General features: G+C 35.9%; 1 protein-coding gene across 14 annotated transcripts in view; it reads right to left on the bottom strand.

Annotated features, from left to right (window-relative positions):
• The window catches only part of Birc6 (baculoviral IAP repeat containing 6), a 243,878-nt gene that overhangs the window by 151,672 nt on the left and 66,643 nt on the right, over window positions 1-25,563 (bottom strand). For 9 of the 14 annotated variants that reach the window (XR_015453010.1, XM_087216154.1, XM_087216147.1 and 6 more), the window contains exons 11-22: window positions 18,822-18,971; window positions 16,841-17,066; window positions 15,120-15,280; window positions 13,865-13,996; window positions 13,291-13,422; window positions 10,011-10,189; window positions 8,263-8,396; window positions 7,185-7,346; window positions 6,956-7,087; window positions 6,111-6,208; window positions 4,388-4,535; window positions 1,470-1,603 (exon numbers count right to left, since the gene is read on the bottom strand). Coding sequence is in view for 13 of the 14 variants with exons in the window: in XM_087216154.1 (XP_087072280.1) it covers window positions 1,470-1,603; window positions 4,388-4,535; window positions 6,111-6,208; window positions 6,956-7,087; window positions 7,185-7,346; window positions 8,263-8,396; window positions 10,011-10,189; window positions 13,291-13,422; window positions 13,865-13,996; window positions 15,120-15,280; window positions 16,841-17,066; window positions 18,822-18,971 (1,788 nt within the window). In the remaining variant the exon portion in view is untranslated. The remainder of the gene's footprint in view (window positions 1-1,469; window positions 1,604-4,387; window positions 4,536-6,110; window positions 6,209-6,955; window positions 7,088-7,184; window positions 7,347-8,262; window positions 8,397-10,010; window positions 10,190-13,290; window positions 13,423-13,864; window positions 13,997-15,119; window positions 15,281-16,840; window positions 17,067-18,821; window positions 18,972-25,563) is intronic. The other 5 variants (XM_087216152.1, XM_087216151.1, XM_087216150.1 and 2 more) reach the window with 2 other exon arrangements.

Here is a 25,563-nt window from a genome sequence, read left to right on the forward strand (position 1 = left end):
ATAGAGAATGAGAATAAGAGTTGGTGTTATAGAAATAAGGTCGTGAAAGGCTAAGTCATCACACAGAAGTAATAACATATACACCTCAGGCAATGTCAGTCACTAAAAAGAAAGTAACAGGGCCGGGGATTTAGCTCAGTGGTTCCGGCGGCTGCCTTGTGAGTGGAAGGTCCAGAGTTTGATCCCCAGTATCAAAAAAAAAAGAAAGAAAGAAAGTGACAGACCAGTATGTGTAGGATGATCTCTTCCACTAGAAGTGTTAATGAGTATGTATAGCAAACAAGACTAAACAGCTAAAAATCTAGTAAACATCTAGGCAACAATGAGTGGGTATAAAATGTGGCGTTGTGGTATTCCACATTTTATTTTTATTTCTATGTTTAACCTATTTTACTTTTTGTACAGTTCATAATTTAGAATATGTAAAGTAAGATTAACTCCTCAAATTTACTTATATTTACTGTGGAAATTATTTTTAATTCATTAACAAATACATTTTCTAATGTTTTAGTTTACTACCAACACTTGCAACAAGTTCAATTACATGGGAAGAAAATTTTAAATGGCCATTACTTTTGATAATGAAGATAAACACCAAATTCAAGCACATGAAAAATATACACCATAGTTATATATACAAACCTAAAAGCAGATTCTTCAGGAATATACAAGACATATGTAATGTATACAAACCTTACCTTAGGTGAGTAATAGCAAACACTAAAAATTGTTTTACTTTCTGCATTTTTACTTATTAAAGTATGTATCAGTTTTATATTTTTGAAATAACATGTACTTTCACTTTATAGAGAGCAAAGGTATAGCAAACAATTTAAAAGGATGCAGCACAGAAATCAAATTTAAACAGTCTACTGAACATTAAAATTGTATTGACACATAATGAAAGCAAACAAATTCATAATCCTTTCAAAGATAACATTAATATACAGGATGACTATCACTTATCCAAAATGCTCAGGCCGGGCATGGTGGCACATGCCTGTAATCTCAGCACTTGAGAGGCTGAGGCAGGAGGACTGCCTTGAGTTCAAGGCCAGCCCAGGCTACACAGTGAGTTAAATGCCAGCCTGAACTACAGAGTGAGGCTCCATCTCAAAACAAAACAAAACAAAACAAGACAAAACAAAACAAAATGCTTGGGAACACAAGTGTTCCTAATCTTGGCATTTTTTGGATTTTAGAATATTTGCATAGACTTAGAGCTTGAGTAGAACTAATATGGAAGTCAAACATGCTCTGAAATCAAAGAGCATGTCAGATTTTGAATTTTCAGATTAGGGCTATTCAACCTGTTCATTTTTCAGAGCGGGAGGGAGAAACTAAGGAATTAAGGGAAACACTTAAATGCTTTACAAATGTTAAGTTCCGAAGAATTTTAGTGTTGTATCTACTCGCCTAAACTCAGGTTATTAACAATTAGAAATTTCTTTAATAAAACAAGTCACTACCTGAAAGGACATCTGATAAATCAATTTCATCTGATTGGACACCAATGTTGCTGTTGTACACATTTTTACAAGAAGAGCCACTCATCTCCAAATCAAAAAGGACTGGATCAAATGGTGAGCTATATAATCCATATCTGAAAAATAAAATAATGTATGAACAATTTTACTATCAACTCATTTAATTAATAAAGTGATCTTAAAAGGAGTTTGACTAAGGTGGCAGAGGCAGATAGTAACCACATTTAAGTAATTTATTAAATTCAGTGAATGTGAATCTATACTCCAAAGACAGTATCCAAAGACTCTACAAGTATGACTCTGACAAGCTCGCAGCTAATGCAATCAGACTGTCATCTGCAGTCTGAGGCATAGAAGAGAGACTTATCAGGTACTCTTCCCACCCCTTCAACCACAACAATGACAGTGCAAAGTACAAACGTTTTGAGGAAAATTTCAGCAGCATCAAGATTTGTAATCTAAAATGGTTAGAAAACTCATTGCTGTAATTAAATCAGTATCTTATTTCAAAAGCTGATTCAGCACGGATTCAAATCCAATTCAAATCTTGACATTTCTTACTTCATTACCTTGAGGTTTTGGAAACATAACCAACAGACAGAAGAATACTAGGTAAAGATAAAAAGCCATTTATATAATTACACCTGTTAAGTTGCAAAAATAGAGAATCCAATCACATTTGATGCTTCTTTCATTTACAAGGCATTGCGTTTTTAAGTATTAATTAAGTGTCAGTAGTACCCTAATCCACCTGTAGGACTTCTCCCACAGTTAAAAGGAATAATTTGAGACAAACTGGGGGACAGAAAACCTTAGGCTACAGCATCAAAAAAACTGAAATACCTAGGAATCATCCTAACAAAAGAAATCAATGACCTCTTCTCTGAAAACTATAGCACTTTGAAAAAAGATATTGAAGGGGATATCAGAAAATGGAAAGACATCCCCTGCTCCTGGGTAGGAAGTATCAACACAGTGAAAACGGCCATACTTCCAAAACTGCTATACTGATTCAATGCAATCCCAATTGAAATCCCAGCAGCATACTTCACAGACCTTGAGAAAACAATCCAAAAATTCATTTGGAACAAGAAGAGACCCAGAATAGCAAATGCAATTCTAGGTAACAGAGACATGGCAGGAGATATTACGACCCCCAACTTGAAACTATACTACAAAGCTACTGTGATAAAAACAGCATGGTACTGGCAAACAAACAGACCCAAAGACCAGTGGAACAGATTAGAAGATGCAGAAACAACTCCAGACACACTCAGCCACCTCATCTTTGACAAAGGAGGAAAGATAGCCTCTTTGATAAATGGTGCTGGAAAAACTGGGTTTCACCTTGCCAAAGATTAAAACTAGACTTATATCTTTCACCATGCACTAAACTAAAATCGAAATGGACTAAAGATCTAAATATAAAAACAGAAACGCTGAACCAGCTGGAACAGAGGTTAGGTAGAACTCTTGAAGACATTGGGGTAGGAAAAGACTTTATGAACAAAACCACAGTTGCCTGTGAACTGGCACAAACAATCAACAAGTGGGATCTATTTTTACTAAAAAGCTTCTGCACAGCAAGAGAAACCACCAGCAATGTGAAGAGACAACCCACAATGTGGGAAAAAATTTTCACCAGTGGTCCTTCAGACAAAGGTCTACCATCTCAAATCTATAAAGAACTTAAAAAATCAGACCTCCCAAATTTAAAGACCCAATCCAAAAATGAGCATCTGAAATGAACAGACATTTCTCACACAAAGAAGTAGACATGGCAAGCCAGGGATTTAGCTCAGTAGTTTCACCACCTGCTGCACAAGCACAAGGACCCAAGTTCAGTCCCTGGTACCAAGAAGTAGACATGGCAAATAAACGCATGAAAATATGTTCAACATCACTGGTCATTCAAGAGATGCAAAGGAAAACAACACTGAGATTCCACTTCACTCCAGAAAGAATGGCTGCTTTCATGAAATCAGCCAACAACAAATGCTAGCGGGGCTGTGGGGAAAGAGGAACGCTGCTCCAGTGCTGGTGGGAATGCAGACTGGTGCACCACTGTGGAAATCACTATGGAGATACCTCAAAGAACTAGGACTGGAAGTCCCATTTGACCCAGCTATTTCCCTGCTGGGGATCTTCCCCAAAGAATTAAAAGAATCATACCACAGTGATATATGTGGGCCCATGTTCATAGCAGTACAGTTTGTAACGGCTAAAACTTGGAAACAGCCCAAATCCCCATCACCTGGAGACTGGATCAAGAAAATGTGGGTTTTTTATAAAATGGAGTACTACTCAGCCATCAAAAACAAGAAATTAGAGACATTTATTGCTAAATGGATGCACACTGAGGCGAAACTCTTAAGTGAAATAAACAGGATACAGACGTGTAAATACCGAATAGTTTCTCTAGTGTGAGAAACTGAAAGTGTAACTAAGGACTAAAAGGTATAACAGATAATGTGAAATAGGAAGAAAAGGGGCAAAGGGGACGGGGAAGTAGGAGGGGTACGGGACAGGAAAGAAGGGAATGGAATTAATATGAGAAAATGAAAAAATGGAAAAAAGTCTTTGTAAATAGGGAGGGATGGAGGGGTTGAAGGGAGAGCAGGGGAAGGGGGAAAAAAATAAGAACCAAGAGAGATTATGTAAAGGTGCATATCTCTAATGATGAATGTCATTATATTGTACACCTAAAATGTACCAATAAAAGGATATACAAAAAAAAGAAAAGAAAACCTTAGGCTAATATCATTTTGAAAAAAACTGAACATAGTTTTGCAAGAAAAATTGTATGTTAAGTATATATATTAAGTAACAGTTCTGTACAAAGGTGGTTTTATACCCAGAAAGGCCCACTGTTTATCATTACATACATTAAAATATTGTACCTTGTTTGAAGTAAAGCCTCCAATGGCGTCAACCTGTCCTGTAGCTGTCTGGACACTGCAGTAAGCAAAGATGCACAAGCTGTACTGCACCCTGCCAAATCTTCATCTTTAACATAATTCAGTAGGACAAAATACCAATAAACAGAACCTGAAAAAAAAAAGACAACAAAATGTTTCCTTTTCCTCTTTTTTCTCTAACACAGAGAACTTCAGGTTACATATTTACTAATAAAATTCCTTTTGCTACAAACATAATACCTTTTTATAGAAAGAAAATCTTTAAGGGCAAATTACAAGGAAAGACCAACTCCTTGGAGGGATCAAAAAAAAAGCACACGGCCACTGTGGACCACATCTTGACGCATAGTCCTACACTAAGAATTTCAAATATACTTGAGAAGTGTATCAAGTAAACCTAGGCATTTAGGATTATTACAATGTAAGATGACTGTGAAGGACATTTTCAAATAACTGAGGAAGTGAAGACTACAGTTTCTCAAACCTATCCTTGCTGAATAGCATACCTTAGCAATTGAATTAAATATAGTTATTTTAGATTGCCAGTCAGACACAAGGGCAAGATAGCTTAAAAGATGACCATTGTGGGCCAGGGATTTAGCTCAATGGTTCCGCTGCCTACCTCCCAAGCGCAAGGACCCGAGTTCGATCCCCGGTACCAAAAAACAAACAAAAAGATGACCATTGTGTATTTTAAGATTATTTTATATGGGCCAGGGATTTAGCTCTGTGGTTCTGCCGCCTGCCTCGCAAGCACAAGGTCCTGAGTTTGATCCCTGGTACCAAAAAACAAAAGAAAAGAAACTCTTTTAACCATCACACATAGTTAGAGTGAGCAAATGAGTTCAGCTATTCTATACTACATTCTATACAGTGTCTTCATCTAAATTAAAATGATAAAATCATCATGGTAATACTAATTTATCAACTAACTTTGAGAAGCATTTTTTTCTGGTTTACCACAAAGATCAAATCCTACTGAAATATAAATCTCATTTCACTTGCTGAATGGGATAATTAAGTTATAAAATTGTGAGAAATGTCCACACATACAAAAAAAACACATTAGGTTTAAAGGTCCAAATCAGTAGCCCTTTACATTAGTAGCATAAAACAGCAAGAAATTATAAAAATCTTCATTAATTCATGTATGTACTATCTTAGGGGTTGCTTTATTCTTGGCAGACCTTTCTACATTTTTTTTTTTTTGGTACCAGGGATCGAACTCTGGACCTTGTGCTTGTGAGGCAGGCGGCGGGACCACTGAGCTAAATCCCTGTCCCTCTACAGAATTTTTTAGATGCTATAAACTGGTGGCCCCTTCTATGGAACTCAGTTTGCCATAGTACTTTCCCAATCACTTACAATGTATGGACATGCATACATGTTACTTATTATGTCATCTCTCTGGCACTTTCTGGCATTTTGGTCTAAGATATCGGATGCACAATCAGTAAACAACCAAATTATTCCAAGATTTTAATGAAGTACAGAAAAATACATAAATTGAGAAAAGTTCATACTTACTGTCCATCTAACCTTCTAGAAATATTAATCAGAAAGTACATGCCCATCCAAGCATAAGTTATCAACCCCTTAAAAAAATACAGGTAAGCTACAGGAAAGGGGGAGGGGCGGTTTAGAGAAAAAAAGTTAAAAGGATAAACTCTAAGACTATATTTTTAATTAAAGTAATTTTACATACCACCAGTTGCTGCTGCTGGTAAAAAGGACATATTATCAAGTAAAGCTTTCAACAGAACAGATCCAAATCCTGGTTGACATGGGTCACATTTGCCATTACTGAAAAAATTTTAGAAAGAAAAGCTGTAAAGACATTATTCATGGTTTAAATTAAATCCTAAACTTGGCATTAAAATTCTTCAAAATGTATTCATACTGAAAAAAATCTGCTTTAAGGCCCTGCAAACATACTGCAAGGTAGTAGGGACCAATTATACTAAGTCTTTGTAACTTTCTTTTTGGTACCAGGGATTAAACTTAGGACCTTGTGCTTTCAAGGCAGCCATTGGCACCACTGAGCTAAATCCCTGGCCCTGTAACTATTTTCTTATGCATTAAACCACTACCTTTACTATTAAGGGCCAAGAAACTAGTGAGATCAGCGTTGACCATTACCTCTTACTTTCTAGAGAGTTTAAATTTTCAGGATTTATAGAAAATGACATGTACAACTTTAGAAAAATGTACAGAAGGACTGTTATAGGATAGGGACCAGCTTCAGGTGAAGAAAAGACAATGAGAGAGTTTTGAATGACAGGGAAGGAAGGAGTTCCTCTTACTGAATTCTCCAAACCACTACTAATAAGCAGAAAAGCCTAACAGGCTTCTTTTATTAAGACTTATTTAACATGGTACTTTGTCCTAAAAAGCCACAACTCTTTCTTGACATCTCACCAACCCTGTTCAGCTTTAAACTTCTGTGTTGTACATGTTGCTAAAAAAGGCCAAATCACAGCACAGACAAGGTATCAACCACCAAAATGTAGGTACACAGAAAATATGCTTTCAAATTACAAACACACGAACCTAATGCACAAGGCAAGAAATCGGGCACATTTATGGGCTATACTTCGTCCTGCTTCGAAGAAGCAAACACGGATGATGTCTGAAAGACATTTTCGTGTTTTTGAAAGTAGGCTCTCATTTCCTTCCTTTGAGCTGGAAAACAATAGCAGACATTTAGATTCATCTCAAACTTTGAATTGTAACATTCAAAGAGCAATCAGCAGTGGTAAGCAAAATCTTAATTATTGACCTTCCAGGTCCATTTGAATGTACTCCAGCCAACCAACAGAGAGTATCCAACACAAGGCTCTGGCCATGTTCGGTGATTTGGCCATCATCTGCTTTTCTACAAAGAGTATTAAGGAGCTTCTCATGAAATTCTGAAAACTGTAGCATGGCACATCGCTGCACTCTACAAAAAAGAAAAGAGATATATGACCCATCAAAACAGAACAGTTAGACTAAAGCTGGGACAAACTGATCTTATGTTTCATTCTGAATCATAAATATCATAATTACTTTTTTAAAAAACCTTTTAGGGCTGGGGATATGGCTCAGTGGTAGAACAGTTCCCAAGCATAGACAAGGTGCTGGGTTTGATGCCTAGCATCACCCAAAAAAAACCACACTTTTAAATGTGGCATAGCTATAGTACTTTATTTGTAGAAAGTTTTAAATGACGTGAAGTTTACAAAAACAATGTGTATACCAGGGATAACAATGAATTAGAAAGACACCTTATGCTCTCACTGACATTATAATTTCTTAGGAGAGATGGTCAGGAAATAAAAATTTTCAGGTGAAAGTTATATTTTCCATTTTTTGTGTTTCTTTGTATGTTCTGCACTTTTATTACTCTAAGAATAATAGGGCCAGGCCGGGGATTTAGCTCAGTGGTTTCACCGCCTGCTGCGCAAGTGCAAGGACCCAAGTTCGATCCCCGGTACCAAAAAAAAGAAAAAAAAAAGAATAACAGGGCCGGGGATTTAGCTCAGTGGTGCTGCCAGCTTAAAAGTGGAAGGTCCCAAATTCGATCCCCATTACCCCCCCCCCAAAAAATAAAAGAATAACAGAAGCTGGGCACAGTGGCACAAGACTGTAGCCCAAGCTACCTGGGAGACTAAGGAAGGAGAATTACAAGCTCAAGCAAGAGCAGCCTGGGTAACTTAGCAGAATCTTGCCTCAAAGCAAACAAAAAAATTTTTAAAGGAGTGGGAATGTGGCTCATGGTGGAATGCTGGCTAACATGCATGAGGCACTGGGTTCAATCTCTAGCACAGCAAAAACAAAAAATAAAACAGAATAATAGTAGAATGAAATGAAATTACCTTTCTTTGGAAACTGAGGTTTTCTTAAATCTTCGAATGGTGACTGAGACCTCTTGAAGTAAATCACAGCCTCGGAGATTTTCAGATTTACGGGTGCCACCTGCATTTTCATTTTTAACATTAGATGATTTTTCCTAAACATACAAAAACATTATTGAAATAAAAAATGAAACTAAAAAATTAAGAATTAAGGAAAAATAACTGCATTAAGACTATCAAAACATAAACCTCAAATTAAAATGATAGCTTTGAGCCATGCATGGTGGCTCATGCCTGCAATCCTAGCACTCAGGAGGCTGAGGCAGGAGGTTGCTGAGAATTCGAGGCCAGCTTGGGCTACACAGTCATTTCAAGGCCAGCCTGAACTGAAAAGTGAGACCCTGTCTCAAAAATAAATAGACACCCAATAAATAAATAAATAAATAAATAAATAAATAAATAAATAAATAAACTGACACAGGGCTGGGGATTTAGCTCGGTGGTTCTGCTGCCTGCCTTGCAACCGCAAGAACCTGAGTTCGATCCCCAGTACCAAAAAATAAATAAATAGACACATAAATAGATACATATATATAGATAGAACAAAAGAAAGATAACTTTTATGCTCATGTTCAGTAAATGCCTAATTTCCACAGAATTATAACAGGGAAAATAAAAACAAATATTATTTTAAAGGCCCAATAATTAAAGATTAGAAAAACAAAGCCCTGAGTCCCAATCCCAGTTAAAGTACTTTATAAGATATTTGAGAAAGGCAAACTTTTCAATTTCTAAGGTCCACTCACTTTCAATATAAAAAATGGAGATAACAGTACCTGCTCTGCCTATCTCACTTATTTGGAGGTTTAAATCAAACAAGTACAAAGAAATCCTTGAGACATATACACATATAAGATGACTGGTGTTACTGATAGTGCTGCTGCTGTGACTAATGAATAATGAAGATAAAGAAACAAAACCTCCAGAGCTCAGGAAAATCCAAGATCAGACAAATATGAAGAGCCAGCACTGTATAGAACTAGTCATAGAAAATCAGCCATGAATAAATGTATCTCTTTCTGCATCCTCTCAAATGGTTAACAATAACAAAATAAAAAAATTTTTAAATGCTGCATTACTAGCAAATGGGACAGAAGACAAATATCTCAACCAAGAATATAAGTACTATAGTCTAAAAATAATTACAAAGGAAAATACCTGCTAATAATTACTCACTACTGAGAATACTTTACAAAAGCTAGGTAATGCCAGGCATGGTGGCACAGGCCTATAATCACAGCACTTGGAAGGCAGAGGCAGGAGGACTGCTGCAAATTCAAGGCCAGCCTGGGCTACACAGTGAGCCCAGGGCCAGCCTGAACTACAAACCAAGAACCTGTCTCAAAAAACAAAAAACCAAAAACAGGTAATTAGCCTAAAGTTAATGCAAAACATTTTCTTAATTATATCTTTTTAAATTACTGCAAAGAAAAAATATAACCCAAGTATGAAATAAAACATCAATAAAGGGGCTGGGGATTTAGCTCAGTGGTTCCACCGCCTGCCTTGCAAGCACAAGGTCCCGAGTTTGATCTCCGGTACCCCTCAAAAAAAAAAAAAAAAAAAAAAAAATATATATATATATATATATATATATATATATAATTAATAAAGGATCATGCTACTTCCAACAGGGTGACACGTTTCCTCCACACTGTTTACAGTAGCACTGTTGCAGGGCCAGGTCCGAAGGATGATGTCATTCATACCTTGCCTGCTGCGACTTTTGCCAATAGTGAAGCCAGTGAGTAACCCTTGTTACCCTGGTGTTTCAGAGATGGAAGTCTTACTACAGGACGTACACCACCATTACAAATCTCTTCTGTTCCTCTTTCATTCATGGCTTTGACATGGATTAAAAATGAACGATATTTTCCTCCTGCCATTCCTAGAAGAGTGATAAAGAATGGGATAAATAACTGAATCACCAAAAAAGTAAACTTTCATCTTCACAAAACAAGCTAAATAAAAATGTCACAAAAAGCAAACTGTACCAGGACAGAATTTCCAAATTATATTGTTTGGGTACTTGGTTAAACAATTTTTATATGTTGGTAGCAAAAACTCAAATTTCCAATGGTGAAATGTCATTATATTGTACACCTAAAGTGTAAAAATAAAATTAATTTTAAAAAATAAAGCTTATTATGGAACATACTGTTAACCACTGTATTTTGAAAATGGAAGATACTTAGTAGACTTGTAAAGGTATCATTTAAATGCATTTTGGGTACAAAATATATTTTATTAAAAAACCTAAAAAACCAAAAAAACCTACAAAATTATATCAGCAGTGTAAAATACAAATTTTTTATTATTATAAATAAAATAAATGGAATGTCATTTTTCTAATGATACCATTCATTTTAATGATAAAAATTTTGTGAACTACAGAAAAAAAAGGCAAATAAGAAAACTGCCCTTAAAACACCATTCATGAATAATTATGGTATCCACCATTATGTGTATCCATCCAGTCTTCTTATGCACATATACATCTAAACATATACACGCAAGTGTGCCCACATACACACTGCATTATAGTATTAGCAATTAGAAAAGTAAAGGCTTTAGAGTTGCTACCTGGGTTTGAATAATGGCTCTGCCATTTATTAGGCATAAAGGTGTGCAGTGCCACACCCAGTTGGTATTATACTCTTCATACTGCTGGACTATTCTACATCCTAGTACCTGACACGACTCTTTTAATCTTCTGTTTCAGAATTTCTGTGGTCCATCTCACCCTTTTATTCTTTCTTAAAAATTTATTTCTTGAGTTCTAAAATTTTAAGGCCAATTTGATTAAAAAAAAAATCATAATAAATCCTAAGAAAATCACACTTTTACATATGGAGGCTTTCCAGGTATAGCGCACATAATTCCACTCTTCATTTTATCAATATCAACTTTTTAATTTGATGTCAAAATTTAAGTTTTATAATCTCACTAAACAAAACTCTATACTCTGAACAATGAGAATAGATTTTATTGGTTTTGTTAATGACTTTATTCCAGTATGAAGCCCAACATATCATGTCTTAAAAACTTAAGGAATGAGATATAGTTAAGAAAGTACAATAGCTGGGCGTGGTGACACATGCCTGTAATCCCAGTACTCCAGAGGCTGAAGCAGGAGGACTGCCACAAGTTCTAGACCAGCCTGGGCTACACAGTGAGTTTAAAGCTAGCCTGGGCTACACAGCAAGACCCTGCCTCAAAAACCAAAAACCAAAAAAAAAAGCACAATAAAACTTGAATATACAATAGTCTTCCTTATATATGGGCACATGTTCCAAGATCCCCAGTGATTCCCTGGAACCGTGGATGGTTCTGAACACATATGTTATTATGTTTTCTCCACACACAAAACTTTAAGGTTTACTGTCTTTTCCATTTAAGCATTATTCACTCACTGACAGTAATGTTTGCATTTCAAGGTACAACAAAACTAGCATAAGATTTCCTTTTCCTTCTTCACAATTTCACAGAAGACTCATTCTTACCACAGATTTTAGCTACCAAATCACCTGATTTTTTTTCTTTGCAAGAACTTTTACCCTTTACTTAAAGAAAACAATACAACTGTTCTGACATATCCATTGTCAGAACCAATACTCTTGGGCTTTGAGACCATCATTAGGTAAAATAATGGTTATTCAAAACAAACACTACAATACTAAGAGAGCTGCTCTGATAATCAAGATTGTTCTAAAAACTGAGTGACTAAAGAGTGGGTGTTATATACAGTGTAGATTTGTTGGACAAAGACCAGCGTGGAGCACACCAAGAAAAGATTTCATCAAGCTACTGTAAACAGTGTGCAATTAAAACTTATGAATTGTTTCTGGACCTTCCAGCAATTTTTGGACCATAGTTGACCACCAGTACCACAGCATGGAGAGTGTCAAACAGATGTGGATACTAGTGTAAACCATGTCTGCAAATAAATGTACATGTTTAAATGTGAACAAACAATATGAAGAGAATGTACAAGGAATATTTAGGTGTAAGCTATTCACTTAGTTTGGAAAAAAATATACAAACACAGATAGCCTCTCTAAATCTATTCAATAACTAAACTACACATTTTTAGGGGTTGGCTTTTTTTTAAATTCACCCCTAAGATAACTGTTAGTATTTCCCTTATTATCCACGCACTAGCCAATTCTTTTTTAAATATGCATTTGTTATAATTTATATTTACATAGGATACACAAATTATAACATACTATAAAAACTGTAGAAACTCTTTTAAGGAATGATATTACAAAAACATAGGGCCAGAGATTTAGCTCAGTGGTGCCACTGCCCGCCTCACAAGCACAAGGTCCTAAGTTCGATCCCCGGTACGAAAAAAAAAAATACACAACAAACCTTTGGTGAATATGGTACTCTAAAGTGATAGGACAAATAAAAGTGACAGAACATAATATCTGATTATTTACAAAAGCTCTGTTAAATCACCCTATGGTCATTCCTTTATGCATCATCAAAAAGCAGATACGAAAAGCAGGATCAGGGCCAGGGATGTGGCTTAGTGGTGCCGCACCTGCCTGGCAAGCACAAAGTACTGAGTTCCATCCCCGGTACCGAGAAAAGAAAAAGAGGAAGAGGAAGAGAAGAAGGAAAAGGAGGAAGAGGAGGTAGAGAAGGAAGGAAAGAAGGAGAAAAAGAAAAGAAAGAGAGAGAGAGAGAGAGAAAAGAAAGAAAAGTAGAATCAGAAGTTTCACATAAACACAGTTACATATGAGAGAAAATAACCTCAAGATAGGTAGCTTAGGGCCGGGGATTTAGCTCAGTAATTCTGCCATCTGCAAGGTCCTGAATTTGATCCCCGGTACCAAAAAAAAGATAGCTGATAAAATTTTTAAAGAAATAAAAATAAAATAAATACAAATAAAAAGGTATCTGACATTTTTCAGATCATTTTAAGTTTTTAAAATAATTTTGATATTATTTATTCTGATTTCATCAATTTTATTACTTTACCTTTAACAAGTTTGGGGCTTGTTAATGTCAACATTCCAGCATGCCCTGATAGATCAAGGCCACTAGCAAGCCATACTGGCCCACACAGAATGTCTTCTTTATGGTCCTCTAAAAATGGACACAACCTCAGACCTAAAAGAAAAACAGAAAAAGATTTTTCTTTAAATTATTTAAAATGTATTATTTAATAAGCAAATAGCCAGCCCATTCACATGTAGTATCACCACACAAAACATATTTAGAATGGAATCTATTCCCATGCTAATCTGATATTGTGTGTTAATTTTCCATTCTCATATTATTTTTACATTTCACCTTGATTTTTCAAAAAAAATGTATACAACCATGACTTGATTTCAAATCCCAATGTATTAAAAAAGTAAGAATGCAAGTATTAGCGTAGCTGTGTTCACAAAGATGAGCTGAAAGTTAAAGCATATTGCCAAAGCAGACTTATAGGTTATTTTTTAATCAATTTCTTAAAACCAAGTTTTTGCAAGCCATACAAAAATCTCGGCCGAACAATCACTACTCCTTTTACTGTCATGGACAACAGCTCTATAATTTAACTCACACTGTGATTCCTCTACATCCATGTGCTGCATTTCTTCATTCAAATCAACCAGGGACGGTTTCCCATTTTGTTCCACTTCAATGTTAAGAGCTGGAGACAAAGGAAAGGTGATCTGCCTATCTACTGCTGTTTCTAGAGGATAAAAATATTAGTAAACTTAATTTTGCTTAATATCAATGACTTCTGTGCCTAAATCTCTAAAATTTGATGTTAAATTGGGAACTGTGATTTTTTTTTTTAATCACAGATGCTATAAAATGGTTTTTGGACAGGAAGAAAACTGAATTTCACTAATTACTTTATATATTCTTTTCTCTTCTTATGGTAATAAAATATTCACCTGAAGAAATTAAAAGTTCTTCACCTAGGCTCCACAGTACAAGTACCTGTACTGTATAAAATGACAAAGCCTCTATCCTAGACCCAATTAAATTAAAATCTGTCATGATTCAAATGAATACATACAAAGGCACACACATATACACAAACACATATACATAATTTTTGACCAAGGAAAATTTTCAAATTTCCTTGTTTAAACCCCTAGTGGTTAAGTTACATTTTATCTTGAAGTTGCCCCCCCTTTTAATTAATCTGTTAAAGAAAAAATACTAAAAAGTACCACACTAAATGTGTACAATCTATTTGAATAACTTAGTTATATCAAATTTTGAAGTTGTAAGAGTGAGAAAAGCAGGCGTATTTGTGGCATTACATGAAAGGTTGGTTTCACTAACAACCTTAACAGAGTAGTAACTCCCATAATGTAGTTCCTTTCACAACCAATTCTTTCCTTAGGAAAAGAAAAGCATTAAGTTAGTAATGCCCAAGTGAAACTAATCCACAAAGAAACAAATTCAGCTTCCCAAAAGGTATGATTAAATCATTCAATTTTATGTAACTGAAAAACTCTGAAATGTTCTCTGAATTGTTTTTGTGTTTTAAATAAAAATTAAAGCAAGTCATGGTGGTGCACACCTGCAATCCCAGCACCCAGAAGGCTGAGGCAGGAGGATCTCTGCAAGTTCAAAGCCAGCCTGGGCTACATAGTTGAGTTCAAGGCCAGCCTAAACTGCATAGTAAGACCCTGTCTCAAAATAAAAACAAATGAACAAATAAACAATAAATAACAAAAAGTAGAGTATGCAAATAGCATGGCGGAAGTAGAATCTAAATAGGCAAATTGAAAATTAATTTTTTAAAGAAATTAATCACAAGATGAAATCTTCAAAAACCAACTTTGATCTGTTCTTACCATTCACTTTCCCTAAGCCTGGAGCCTTATTTTTCAACAACGTCACTTGTATCTGTGGAATATTGGTGATGTTTGAATTCAAAACAAATTTGAAGTCCACATGTCCAACCATACATGCTTTAGGTAGAACCAATTCAAATACGTGTTCATCCCAGCTGTTGCTGTCAAATAAGAGGGAAATGCTAAATAAAGCAAAAATTTTCTTTAGCCAGAACCATATTATCCTTAATAACATCTTTCCTATTTTATTGTTTGAACATATCGACGGAAGTATTTTCAAATGGGATCATAAAAGAGGCTGACAGCAGGCATGGTGGTGCACCCCTGTAATCCCAGCACTCCGGAGGCTGAGCCAGGAGGATCACCAAGAGTTCAAGCCCAACCTGGGGAACATTGTGAGTTCAGGGCCACCCTGAACTATAAGGGGAGACCCTGCTTCAAAAAACCAAAATAAAAATCAAACCAAAAACATAAAAGAGGCTGATCTCCCAAAGAAGGGGGTAAGCTTAAGACAATAAATTATTTTGCTTTGGACACCTGCCCCTACCTTGAGACTTGTGCACAGCAGTAAACCCTTGTTCCTTCAAGTGTGGACAATTATAAATCAGAATTAACAGCAGATTTCCAGGCCTCACCTAGATCCATGCATGGAGACTCTTATTTTAAAACAATAACTTTATATCATACACACACACACACACACACACACACACACACCCCATTTCTCTGGTATTAAATTCTTATCTTACACCAGATGTTTAATACCTCACCAAATCAACCCATAATCTAATCACGCCTCACTACCTCTATCATCATGGTCCAAGCTATCATCAGCAGTTAACTTGGATCAGCATAACAGAAAACACACCAGAATCCTTGCTTCTATCACTGCCCCACTACCACTACAATCATAGCCACCTACAATCTATTCTCAACACAACAGTCACAGTAATCTTTCCAAACTATAAATTGTATCACATCTTTCCTGTACTGAAAACCCTCTAAAACCTATCTAATGCAGCATAAAAGTCTTACTCTACTTCCTACTCTTCTTCACTATGTTCACTGTACTCCAAAATCAATGTTTTCTCACATGTACTTGAACTCATAAAATATACTCTGAAGGTTCTTTGTGCTTGCTATCCCTCGAATTAGTAACTCCATAGAGGGCTTTCTCAGGTTCCATGTATAAAAAATATCCTACTGGGGCCGGGGATTTAGCTCAGTGGTTCTGCCACCCGCCTCGCAAGTCCAAGGTCCAGAGTTCAATCCCCTGTACCAAAAAAAAAAAAAACCACCCACACACACAAAAAAATTCTACTTGTTCTCTCTCTCTCTCTCTCTCTCTCCCTAACACACTGTTTTAACAGTCTTCAAAGCTTTATGACAATATATGTACTCACTGTTCGTCTATCTGCAGTAGAACATAAATTCCACAAGAATCATATTACTAATGCCTATAGTGCCTGGTTTAAAAAGCAAACATTTAATATTTGTTTAATATATTTGTGGACTAAGTGACCAAATGGTAGATTTCTCTGATTATTTTATGATACAACTAATAATAAAAATATAGCAATTTCCAAAATCATGATGACAAATGGAAGGAACAAAGTTATTAATATGCAAAAGATAAGACAAATATTAATATACTGAGGAAGTCCATGTTGTCACTAACAAATATATAATATGGACTTAAATATCTTAGAATAACATTTTACCTGTCAGTTTGTAGTTTCCAAGTTCTCGTATGCTGAGCAGCATCTCCATGATGTTGCTGATGCAAATGCTGAGGATGCCTCCTTTGCTGCTGTTCTTGCTGAACTTCTACCCAGCATGGAGGAACAGTAGCTGAAAATCGAGGTGTCAATGTCTCAAAGCGGGTTAGCTCCACTAGAGATGTCAAGATTTCAACGGTGAATGGCTGGTCCACCAATAGATCAACTCCTTAACATTAGTGAATATAGTAATTAAAAGAGAAAAGAAGAAAAAAGAAAAAAAGATACAATTTTAATTCATTTTTCTACTGAACTACAACACTATCAAATATGCTGCAATAAAGTAGACACAATATCTAGAATCACCTATAGTGACTACTAATGACTGAATAATAGCACCAAAGGAAAAACCAATCTTTAATCATTTAGAGAGAATATTCACTTTTGAAGATATCCAAATTTAAACTGTTAGACGAGGGCTTACTGAGTTTAACTCTAAGTTAATAAGGTCAATTTTAGTATATCTGCTGCTGAAGCAAGCACTCTAAGTTAATAAGGTCAAAAGCATTGACCCTAAAATGCAGAACAGTTCGTATGTAATCAACAATTAACTTTTACAAGGTGATATCTACAAAATAAAATACTAGATATCAAGAAGTATGTAACATTTGTCCTTTTATCATCCATTTAAAAATTTAAAGAACAGGGCCGGGGACTTAGCTCAGTGGTTCTGCCACCTGCCTCGCAAGTGCAAGGACCCGAGTTTGATCCCCGGTACCAAATAAATAAATAAATAAATAAAATTAAATTTAAATTTAAAGAACAGTCAAAAGCTAATTTAATGGCAAATACTTACAAAAGTAAAGATTAAAAAGTTTATTTTTACTTCTGTGGTAGTTAACATCTAGTACACATTCTATTACTAGAAAGTAACAATGTACTCCAAATGGATTAACTTTCTTTTACAAATATATGCATTCACATTTGTGAAATGTCTAACATTACACAAAATGAGGAGCTATTTTTCCAATTAACAAAAAGACACTTAAAAAGAACTAAAATATGAAATCTGATAGAATATTTTCACAAAGAAAACTGATACAAAGTGTGTAAGTTATAAACTGACATCTTTTTTCTCAAAGTTTAGATATGATTAAGACAGTACTAGACATTGTTTATAAACATTAACAGCATGGTGTCAGTGTCCTTTCTTTACAATATTTCCACTTCTCTACTCTACCAGTAACATTCAGAATGTTAGGGAGTTTTTTCGGTATCAGGGATTGAACTTGGGTCCCTGTGCTTGCCAGGCAGGTGGCAGAACAACTAAGCTAATCCCTGGCCCAAGAATGTTACTTTTTATTATACCAAGTTGCATAGCTCACCAAGAAAAAAAAGTCTTGATTCATTATGACAAGTCAATATAACTCCACTGGGAAATTATTCTGGCTACAAGGAGTCGCCTAGAAATACCTAATTATGATAGCGACAGTGGTACACTACTAGAATCAAACGGGTAGAAACAAAAGAGCTTGCTAACATTATACTACAGGGTCAGTCTGCCCAACACAAAAGATTATTAGTGCTGAAGCTGAGAAACCCTGAGATACAATGTAGTGAAGATTACTGTATGTTATTTTTATACTACTGGTACTTTAAAATCACAAAGGACCTTATTAACTTAGATTTACCTAGAGTTTAACTAGTAATCACTGCATTTGGTGCAACAAAAAATATCAAATGCTCAAAAGTTAAGTGTCTGTGAAGATCAAATACCAACTTTAGAAATTATTTCTCTATTTGGAATATGTTGGACTTTGAATACATTTTTTTATTGAAGGTTCATTAAATGCTAGATTCAGCAGACAAAATGTAGTAGGTGCTAAGAGCAAAATATAGCCATGCTAGGGAAGCACAAGAGGATTGCCCGGGTTTATAAGTATTTACATTTTTTAACGAGTCATTTAAAAATTTACTATCATACCTGAAATGCTAGGACTTGAAGGATTTGATAAAGGTTTGGAACCTTCTGAAGATGGTTCTATTCCTTTAGAGAGAGATCCATCCACTAGAATATCGGCTTCATCAATATCATCACAAGTTCCTCCAATTTGGAGAAAATGAAGCTCACCACCTATAGTATGTAAAATTCCACCAACATAGATATTAGGAAATGGACAAATATTCAAATTCAATACAATTTAGTTAAAAATTTTTATTTTACTATCACTTGATAGGCAATTAACAGCAACAGGCACAATACAATTTAAATAAACATTTTGGTTTCTTTTATTATCACCCAATAGGTAGCTAAGTAAGGCTATCAAAGTGCTTTATCTTCAAGATTGTAGAAATTTAACTGCCATGGAACTGCTAAATAAAAGCCAATTTTAGTGAAGAAAATGATGAATTCATATGCAAAAACAGGTGTATTTAATTAATACTCTACACAAGACATTTTTTAAGTGGTTTAATTGATTCATGTAATCCTCACTGAAAACCCCTGAGCCAGGCAGGCTCTTACTGTGACCATCTTACAGATGAGGAAACTGATGAACCAGGTCCACTGGGATCCTCTGTCACAGAAAAAAATAACTGACAGCAAACTTAGCAAATGTGTAAGAAAATTTTTCAAAACACTGCATAACAGAATATTCTAACAAGAGTATTTGAAGAGACACTTCCAGCACAACAGAATGAGAAGGGTGATAAATCCTCTTCCTGAAAACAAGAATAAAACAAAAGAATGTGAAATGGAAACATTTCCAAATAAAGATCAAAAAAATTCTATGTTAGCTGACCTGTCTTAACAATAAATACCAAAAGTCTTTCAAAATCAAAGAAAGCCAGGCTGGAGATGTAGCTCAGTGGTGAAGAGCTTGCTTGCCGAACATGTGTGAGGCCCTGGGTTCGATCCCAAGCAATGAAAAAAAAAAAAAAACCAAAGAACACAACATCCAATTCAGAGAGAGAGAGAAAGAGAGAGAGACAGAGAACAAGAATGGCTGGGCAAGTGGCACATGCCTAAAATCCCAGCCCCCCAGGCACTGAAGCAGGAGGACTCTGGCCTGGGCAACCTGCCAAGACCCTTTCTCAAAACTAAAAAGAAAAGGGACTGGGTACCACAAAAAGAAAAAAGGAAGGAAGGAGAAGAGAGAGGGAGAAGGGAGAGAAAAGAAAGAAAAAAACACAGAAATGACAGTGAATATAATAAATGTTTCTTCTCATTTTTATCATTTTTAAAAGACAGACTGTATAAAGCAGTAATTTAAACATTTTGGTCAGGTATATTACATATCAAAATTGAGGAATTAAAGCAACATTTTTGTATATTTTACTAGGATTAATTTAGTATTCTTCTAAATTAGATTATGATAAATTAAATCACTAAGAATGTAACATGTACATGCACACACCCACACCCACACCAAATAATTGAAAAAGAAACACAAGTACTAAGTTCCAGGGCCAGGCATTTAGCTCAGTGGTTCCAGCGGCTGCCTGGCAAGCGCAAGGTCCCAAGTTTGATCCCTGGTACCAAAAGAAAAACAAAACAAAACAAAACCAGGTCCCAGTGATTTCTGCCAAATGGCAGAGTTGGAAGCTCTAACAGTTGGTCTCTCCACCAATGAACTCATGACTGGAATCCACTGCTTCAGAACCCCAGAACCCAACAGACACCTGTGACAACCACAGAAGTGGCTGATGAAGGGGCAGGCTGATCTCCAGCGAGAGCATGGGCCCCACTAAACACTCCCATCTCCCATTCCTCTGCCCTGCTGCAGCAGTGGGCCCACATGCCTGCAGGGACTGGTGGACACCCAGGCAGGCAGCATAAATCTTGGCCTCTAAATATTTGGTGGTGTGCACTTTCGTTGGCCTGGAAGTACCCGGAGAGACTAGGGCAGACTCTTGCTTTGGCTTTGGCCTTCTCAGGCTGTTGCCACTTCCCCCAGAAAACATCTTTGGGAAAATTTAAAAGGGGCAAAACCCTTTAAAGGAGTATTGGGAAGGGCAAGGGGTTCTTTTGCTCCTTTGTCAGGTCACTGACAGCAGACAATGAAATAGAAACAGCAGTGACCACACACAACAAACATACCTTCCTTTATGAAAAATAATCCATACAGTCACAGATGGCTGCAATGAGCAATAAGCAAAAATATGAGTGGAAGAGCCACATTTTCAGAAGTACCACACACTACAATACTTAAGGATGATGCCATCTCAATTTAAAAAAAACTTTTTTTTCTGAAGCACACAAAGGAACAGGGAAGTGTTGCAGTTTATAAGTAGATGCCCCCCCCAAAGCTCATGTGCTCACAGGTGGGGCACTGGGGAGATGATATTCGTCAGAGGATCACTCCACTGATGAGTCGGTAGCTAAACATGATGTTGGGAGGCGATGCCTGGTCGCAGGAGATGGTCACTGGGGTGCTGCCCGGAAGGGTCGCTTTCCCTCCTCCCTTGATCTCTCTCTGCTTCCTAATGCAATGCCACGCTGTCCTGCCATGCAGCCAGCAGGATATGGACTCAAACCTCAACAAACTGAGCTGAAGTAAACTTTTCCTCCTTTAAATTGTGGGTGCCAGGTATTGTGTCTCAGTGATAACAAACTATGAAAGTAAGACTCATTTAAAGGAAAAACAGAAATTAACAGAAACCATCCCTGAAGAAACACAGACATTGGAACTGCTAGCCATAAATGTTAAATCAACTGACTTTGTATAGTCAATTTGTCAAAGGAAACAATAGGGGAAAGGGAAGAAGGAAAACAAAAGTACTAAATAAATATAAGATTAATAAAGATAAATGAAGTTTTCATAATTATGTATCAAAGGACACAATCAAGAAAAAGACAAGCCACAGAATGACAGAAAATAATTGTAAAACATGTATATAATAAAAGATTTAGTTGGGTGTGGTGGGGCACGCCTGTAATTCTAGCACTTGAGAGGACTGCACAAGTTCAAGGCCACCCTGGGCTACACAGTGAGTTTCAAGATCAGCTTGAAATAGCAAGACCTTGTCTCAAAACCCCTAACCCCCGCCTCAACAAAATATTTAATATTCTGGTTTTTTTAAAATCCCTACAACTCAACAACAAAAAACGAAATCAAAAGTGGGCAAACAACTAGAATAGAAATTTCTCAAAAGAAAAAATATAAATAATAAGAACCTGGAAAAAATGTTCAATATCTATAATCATTACGGAAATGCAAATCAAAACCATAATGTGATACCACTTCACATCAACTACGACGGGTACTATCAGAAAAATAGAAAATAACAAGTGTCAGCCAGGATTTAAAGAAATTGGACCCTTCTGAAGAGCTTAACAGAAATATAAATGGTGCAGACTCAATAAAAAAACCATCTAGTGATTCCTCAAAAAGCTGACTGCAGAATTACCATCACCCAGCAACTCCCCACATAGGTACATAGCTAAAAGAACTGAAACCAGGGACTCAAATGATTGTAAACCAGTGTTTGTACAATGATTCTCACACACACACTCAAATATTATTAAGACAAAAAAAGAAAGGAAGATCTGACACTCACTACAAGAATCAACACTGGCCAAATGCCTAGTGAAAAAAACAAGATGCAAAAGGACAAATATTGTACCATTGCACTTTTATGAGGTCTCTCCAGTAGGTACATTCATGGAGACAGAAAGTAGAGGTTGTCTACAGCTGGGGGTAGGGTGCACAAAGAGTTAGTGCTTAATGGCTACAGAGTTTTCTGCTTAGGTTGATGAAAAAGTTCTGCAGATAGTGATGGTTATGTAACACTGTGAATGTATTTGATGCCACAATATAGTACATTCTACAGTGGTTAAAATGGTATATTTTGTGTATTTAACTGCAATTTGGAGGTGTGTGAAATATATACAAACTACAACCCAGGACTCTACTCTGAACAACAAACTGTACAGAGCCTCTTTTACACATGAGCACTCAGGAATAATACAAGAAATTTATAGCATGGTTCTTTCTCAATAGCAGAAAAACTGAAAATAATCCAGACAGACAGGAAAATACACAAATTATTTATGGGTGTTTTGCACAAAGAAGTATTATATAAAAGTGAAAATTTAATGATCTGCCAGGACATGTAACAAATTTGGTTACCTTAAAACAACATGAGAGGGGAAAAAGAAAATGCAAAAAAAAACTACTTAATGAAGTTTGATGCCATTTTTATGAAGCACAAGAACAAACAAAAATCAATAAATTATAGTTGAAATATGTGCATATGAATTATAAAGCCAGTTTTCTTTTCTTTTTTTTTGGTACTGGGGATTGAACACCGGTCCTTGTGCTAAGATAGAAAATTGTGGGGGTACAATTTAACTTCTCCCTCTCAGGTAATTTTAAAAAACAAAATTTGCTTCTGTAACGCAAAGAAAGAAATCAAGAGTCATTCCTATTACTAGAGAAGGGTTAAGCCAAAATAGCCTCTTAGGGCTTTAATGAATATGAACCCTATAGAAAAGTCACAAAAAAAAAAACTTGTATAATTTTATTTAGGGGCCGGAGATTTAGCTCAGTGGTTTCGCCGCCTGCTGCGCAAGTGCAAGGATCTGAGTTAAATCCCCGGCACCAAAAAAAAAAAATTATTTTATTTATTATTGTAATTATATCTTCACAATCAAAGTTGTCTTTTCACCATCTGTGTTTGTTAACGTGAAATTGTAGTTGGTTGTCCAGGGAACAATAATTGTATATTCAGTTTAACAGAAATAAAAGAATATTTGTTTTAAAATGCAAAAAAAATTAAAAATCTATTCTCATTAATAGTTACCCCTGGGAGAAGGACAGAGTTTGAGAGAGGAAGGAGGGCCACATCAGTGGATGCAAGCCATCTTCGCTGTATTATGCTAATACTTGGTTTAACAGCAGGCTCCCAGGTACTCCTAATAGATTATTCTTTTCTAATGCTAACATTCATGTTTAAAGAACAGAGGAATTAAAATGATACAGTAAAAATATATTTAAACAAAAAAGCATGCAGTAAAAGAATAACAAAAGAATGTGAGAGTGATATGAAAGAAATATTTTAATGAAATGTTAAAAATGCCACCATAAAAATTGTACTAAATGTAAATTGGTTCACATTTAATAGGCAGAGACTGTCCAACTGAATAAGAAGCCAATATTTAACTATATGCTGCCTATAAAAGATCTACTTTACATTCAGAACTTGCAAATTGGTTGAAAGTATAGGGAAAATATAGGATGTAAACTACAACAATAAAACAGCTGTAATTGCTTTATTAATATGACATAAAAAAATAGGCAAAGAATATTTCATATGACAAAAGCATTAGTACATCAGGAAGATGTACAATTATAAAAGCCCTCCTGAACAAAAGAGGCCCAAAATAAGTGAAACAAACAGTGACAGAATTAAAAGAAAAAGTAAACAATCCTGTGAAAAACAGCTGGAGATCTCACTATTTTTTCAACACACTTTTCAAGTATACACAGAACATTCTCCAGGACAAAGAATGCTGGGTGTGTTAGTTACCTTTCTCTTACTGCTGAGACAAAACACCCAATATTCAAAGTTAAAGGGGAAAGGGGTTATTTAAAAGCTCACAGTTCGTAGGGTTTCAGTCCATAGCAGGCTGGCGCCAAGACAGGGATGGCAAACAGGCATCAGGCATCGCACAGGAGAAACAATGTGGCGCTCACAAGGTTGCAAAGGAAACAAGAAACTTTAAGAGCATCTTCCTGCCCCTTTTATCTTATTCAGACTACTTAAGGCAGGTAGCACTCACACAGTTAAACCTAGTGGCCTTCGACCTAACCCCACCATGAATCAATCACACATTCTAGATTCAGCCACCTAGAAAAAGCGTGGGACTTTGGGGGAACATCTAAACACAAGCCATAACACTGAGCCATTTAAGTCTGAATAACTGCTGAGCATAGCTGCACATTCTTGCAATCCAGGCACTCATGAGGCTGAATTGCCCTGAGTTTGAGGCCAGCCTGGGCTATATACTAGTAGTTCAAGGCCAGCCTGAACTACATAATGAGATCTTGTCTCAAAAACAAACAAACAAATAACAACAAGGTCTGAATAATGTTAAGACCATCTACTTGGGAGACTGAGGCAGGAGGATCACAAGTTTGAGGCCAGTCTCAACAAACTGTGTGAAATCCTACCTCAAAGTAAAAAAACTAAAAAGGGATGGGGATGTATTTAATTCAGTGGTAAGGCCCTGAGTTCAATGCCCAGTATTTTTAAAAAGTCTCAAGTTTTGAAACAGTGACATTTAAATTATGCTTCTCTGATCACAATGAAATTAGAGAACCAGAGCAGAAAGAAATCTAGTGAGATGTCAAAAGAAAAAAAAACACCTTATAAATGACCCATAGATCAAATAAGAAATCACAACAAAAATTAGAACACATTTTGAGCTAAATTAAAATAAAAACTTAAGGCACCAAAATGTATGAGGCTCAGCTAAAGCAATGCTTTCCAAAGAAACTTATAGCTTTAAACTGACTAAATCCAAGGCAGTGGGAAACAACCCAAGACTGTCAGAAGGAAGGAAATGATAAACAATATTGTGGAAATCAATTTTAAAAAATTTTTAAAACCAGAAACTGGTTATTTGAAAACAAATCAGTAAAATAAACCTCTAGCCAGACTGGTGGGGGGTGTGAGGGGACACAAATTATCATTATCAAAAATGAGAGCAATGGCATCAAGTA

Source organism: Heterocephalus glaber, unplaced genomic scaffold (genome assembly GCF_053883595.1).
Source record: "Heterocephalus glaber isolate CG9 unplaced genomic scaffold, H.glaber_assembly_v1.0 deba00001457, whole genome shotgun sequence".
Taxonomy (NCBI): domain Eukaryota; kingdom Metazoa; phylum Chordata; class Mammalia; order Rodentia; family Bathyergidae; genus Heterocephalus; species Heterocephalus glaber.